The sequence below is a fragment of the Thalassophryne amazonica genome, chromosome 19 (assembly GCF_902500255.1).
Source record: "Thalassophryne amazonica chromosome 19, fThaAma1.1, whole genome shotgun sequence".
Classification (NCBI taxonomy): domain Eukaryota; kingdom Metazoa; phylum Chordata; class Actinopteri; order Batrachoidiformes; family Batrachoididae; genus Thalassophryne; species Thalassophryne amazonica.
Genome location: NC_047121.1, coordinates 57,115,638 through 57,120,629, shown reverse-complemented (window position 1 = coordinate 57,120,629; position 4,992 = coordinate 57,115,638). Strand labels below are relative to the sequence as shown.

Here is a 4,992-nt window from a genome sequence, read left to right as displayed (position 1 = left end):
TAAACTTTCTACGCCATTGCTAAGGCTCAAAAAATAAAATTTTCCAAGTGCAGACTTTGGATTGATCAAAGTCTCATAACTTCGAAAGTTGACACTTTCACAATTTTGACCTTTGCTTTAAAATTATCATTCATATTCATCAATTTTTTTCTGTCTTCCACATGACGGTGAAGAGAGAGAATCCTTATAAATGTCATATTTAAACGTTAGATGAATATTCTGGACTGGTTCTGGTTCTGGTTCATAAAGTGTGAAGTTACGTTCTGCAGCTCGGTTCTTCTCTCGCTGTGAAGAAGAAGATGATGATGATGAGGTCCCAGCAGGAAGATGATGAAGATCCGCAGGCTGTGGTTAAAGTGGGAGGGCAGAGATAATAAAAAAAAAACAAAAAAACTGACCCTCCCACCACAGAGATACATATAAGAGAAGTGTGAAGGCTGGAATCTGCAGACTCCTCACATGGTCCACTGAAGACACTGAGTGCCGGCTCACCACAAGGAGGCGTGTGCTTAGAACCCTCACCATCCTGTCAAAACAGAAAGACAGTGAACATATTTAAAGCCGTGTGAAATTCTCAGTAAGATCACACCATGGCTTTGGAGTCAGACTTTGAGGTGAAGAGCAGCAGCAGCATCATCAGGGAATGGAGTGGACAGGTCCAGCCTGCTCTGGTGGCCTCCTTCATCTTCCTCTTCTGTCTGGAAGCCTGTCTGTGGGTCAGGAACCTCAAGTGCAAGAGACGACTGCCAGGACCCTTCGCCTGGCCCGTGGTGGGCAACATCTTGCAGCTGGGCCAGATGCCTCATGTCACCTTCGCCAAGCTCGCCAAAAAATACGGTAATGTGTACCAGATCCGGCTGGGCTGCAGCGACATCGTGGTTCTGAATGGAGACAGGGCAATACGTGAGGCGCTGATCCAGCACAGCACAGAGTTTGCAGGCAGACCAAACTTTCTCTCCTTCCAGGTGGTCTCTGAAGGCAGGAGCTTGACTTTCACCAATTACAGCAAACAGTGGAAAGTGCACCGAAAAATCGCTCAGTCAACAATCAGAGCATTTTCATCAGCCAAGAGCCAAACCAAAAAAGCCTTCGAGCAGCAGATCACAGCAGAAGCGACACAGCTCGTCAATATTTTCCTCAAACGTAGCGATCAGGACCAGTACTTCAACCCGGGTCATGAGTTGACAGTCGCTGCAGCAAACATCATCTGTGCCCTGTGCTTTGGAAAGCGGTATGGACACGATGATGCTGAGTTTCGAGCCTTGTTACAGAACGTGGACAGGTTTGGGCAGACGGTCGCGGCTGGCAACTTGGTAGATACCATGCCCTGGCTCCAGTACTTCCCAAATCCAGTCCGCAGCGCCTTCAGGAACTTCAAAGAGCTTAACCGGGACTTTTTTGGGTTTGTCCAGAACAAGATCAAGGAGCACAGAGAGACGTTCAATCCCAAGGTAACTCGAGGTATGAGTGATGCAATCATTGGGGTGATTGACAGGTCTAACCCTTCTCACGGATTAACCAAAGGCCACACAGAGTCCACAGTGACAGATCTGATTGGTGCAGGTCTGGATACCATCTCTACTGCTCTTCAATGGATTCTCCTCCTGCTGGTGAAACACCCAGACATCCAGACCAAACTCCAGCAGGTTACCGACACAGTGGTCGGGCGAAACCGGCTGCCATCTCTGGAAGACAGGTGTGAGCTGGCCTACCTGGACGCTTTCATCTACGAGACCATGCGCTTCACCAGCTTTGTCCCTGTAACCATCCCCCACTCCACGACCTCGGACGTCACCATCGAAGGGCTTCATATCCCCAAAGACACAGTGGTCTTTATCAACCAGTGGTCCATTAATCACGACCCTGTGAAGTGGAAGGATCCTCATGTCTTTGACCCCTCACGCTTCATAGACAAAAGCGGCTCCCTGGACAGAGATGTTACCAACAACGTTATGATTTTCTCAGCAGGGAAGCGACGATGCATCGGGGACCAGATTGCCAAAGTTGAGATATTTCTATTCTTTGCCATTTTAATCCACCAGTGCAGCTTTGAGAATGGCCTGGATCAGGATCTGTCCCTAAACTCCACGTACAGTTTAACGCTGAAGCCTTTAGACTATAAGATCTCTGTCAAACTCAGGGGAGAGAAAATTCAAAGTCCATAAAAAAAGAACAGGAACATGTTCTAGTACGTTTAAAGATACACATCACATTGGATTGTTTTAAAAATCAGTTGGCAAATTATTTATATTCATTTAATCACAAAATAAGTTAATGCACAAAAAATGAATAATGCCATGTCATAAAAGGCAAATTTATTTTTAAATGCTGTAAAAGCACTCAGTAGAGGACCCAAAAACAAATTTCTCATTCTGAGGCTCCACCCCCTTTAGGCAGAACTGACCGACCATTAGTTGGAATCCGTCTTATGTTAGACTGACCGATTTCACCAAATCTGATGGAAATTAGTTCACCCAGTATTTTAACATTAACATTTATTTCATATTTCCTGCCTTCATTCCTTTCTGTAGATCCTCCCAAAATATCACAGCATTAACTCACTCATTTGTTGTTTTGTGCTTGTTTTTAAAAATACGTGGGTGATTCTTTAACTACGGGCACTATTGGCCTTGTAAATGTAATTTTCACCACACCATTGCCTTACAATATAAAGCGCCTTGGGGCAACTGTTTGTTGTGATTTGGCGCTATATACATGTGCTCTGATGTCACTGTTTATCTCCATAGAAACTACCCAAACAATCTTCCATACAAACTGTTTAAAGGGACATTACAGTGTTGTGGTGGAAATTACGGCAATAGTGTGGGACAACTACATTTTGTTTAAAAAAATCACAACAGTTGTATGACATTGAATACCCCAATTATGTTTTGATTATTTTACTGATATTTTATTCAGAGATATTTTAAAACATTAGAAAAAACGTTTTTTTTTACCATTCATTTTTATCATTGAAGATCAAAAGTCTGGGTGTGGGACAAGCACAAAACGGCAATATTTGCATATAATGATGCTGAAAAAAGGTGAAAAAGTCACCATAGACTACTAGAACAAATTACTTAACACACTTTCATTGTAAAGATAACTATAAAAGTGTGAAATGTCCCTTTTTCTGTTTTTCATACAATATGATCAAAGGACATAATAAGTGCCCGTAGTCTAAGAATCACCCATCATTTCCTACATTTTTTCTGGAGTTTACACAAAAGGTAATGTTTCTGTTTCAGGTCAGAGTTTTTGAATAATCCTGTTAATAATCAAATAAACTGAGAAAAATACAACAATAGTTATGATAACAAGAATAATATCAATAAATTAACATCCTTCATTTGCTAACAGTAAAGCAAACCTCAGGATCATAATTTACACAGCAATATTCAATTCAGTTGTCTTTATACAGCGCCCAATCACAAAATAAGTCTCCTAAAGATGCCTCACAAGGTTAAAATTTAACTTCATCCCCCGCCCTCCAAAGCAAGCACAAGGTAACAGTGGTGAGGAAAAACTCCCTCAGGGGTAATATGAGGATGAAACCTCAAGCAGCTCAAGTTCAGTGGGGTGACCATCTGCTGAGGCCAAACTAATAATAAGAAAACTCAAACAAGAAAGAAAAACAAACAAAATTCAAGAAAGAATGATCAAACACACAAAACAAAAACAAGAACAGAAAAGGATTGTTGGCAGTACATTATATTATGATATAAACAAAGTTATTAATACATTTTACTTTCATGGTTTAGATATTTTTCTTTCTTAAAATTTTTTCTAGGGTTAAATTTCAACATGTGTCAAATGTATCAGAATATTAAAATATTTTTTGCAATAAAAGATACATGCCACATTTTGACATCACATATCAGGGATGATTAAAATCAATTTTTGAAGTTACTTACTTAAGACTTCAAGGATTTTAAGAATATTTTCAGATTATTTACAAATAATGTTCATTTATAATGATTTTAATATCTTTTCGCAAATGTCATTTCTCTGAAAATGTCTTCATCCATCATTAATGAAGTGTATTTTGCTTTTTGTTTAAAGTTAAATATTGTTTGGAAGGCAGTGACAGGACTGTGGGATATTTAATCATACAGAACAGAATTATATCAAAAAGCCTCAAATTGATATATTTACTGTATTACACATTTATGTTTGTTTTAAATGCACTGATTATTCTGCACTGATTATTCTGCAATAATTACATAACCTTGTGGTAAACTCTTTTTTTTACATTTACATGGTTGAATAAATTGAAATAAAAAAATAATAAAATCCACAAAAAACAGGTGTTTCTTGTTATTTCTTTCTTGCCCTATAGGTGGCAGCAGAGAGGGAAAGTAAACATGAAATGTAGTCTTGTCATTTCATTTAAAGGAGAATGAAATGGTAGTCAGCCGTCCAATCAGAGTGTGGGGGTGTGGTTTATCTCCTCATCATGATGTTGTGTGTCAAACTAATAAAAACATTTAAAAAATCAATCAATCAATCAATCAATCAATCAATCAATTTTTTTTATATAGCGCCAAATCACAACAAACAGTTGCCCCAAGGCGCTTTATATTGTAAGGCAAGGCCATACAATAATTATGTAAAACCCCAACGGTCAAAACGACCCCCTGTGAGCAAGCACTTGGCTACAGTGGGAAGGAAAAACTCCCTTTTAACAGGAAGAAACCTCCAGCAGAACCAGGCTCAGGGAGGGGCAGTCTTCTGCTGGGACTGGTTGGGGCTGAGGGAGAGAACCAGGAAAAAGACATGCTGTGGAGGGGAGCAGAGATCGATCACTAATGATTAAATGCAGAGTGGTGCATACAGAGCAAAAAGAGAAACAGTGCATCATGGGAACCCCCCAGCAGTCTACGTCTATAGCAGCATAACTAAGGGATGGTTCAGGGTCACCTGATCCAGCCCTAACTATAAGCTTTAGCAAAAAGGAAAGTTTTAAGCCTAATCTTAAAAGTAGAGAGGGTG

General features: G+C 40.0%; 1 protein-coding gene across 1 annotated transcript; it reads left to right on the top strand.

The window, feature by feature from the left end:
• Positions 1 to 450: 450 nt before the first annotated feature.
• On the top strand, positions 451 to 2,170 carry LOC117532068 (cytochrome P450 1B1-like). The gene has a single exon (XM_034195302.1). It carries the CDS (start codon positions 591 to 593, stop codon positions 2,163 to 2,165), a length of 1,575 nt encoding a protein of 524 aa, XP_034051193.1. The 5' UTR covers positions 451 to 590; the 3' UTR covers positions 2,166 to 2,170.
• The last annotated feature ends 2,822 nt before the right edge of the window (positions 2,171 to 4,992 follow it).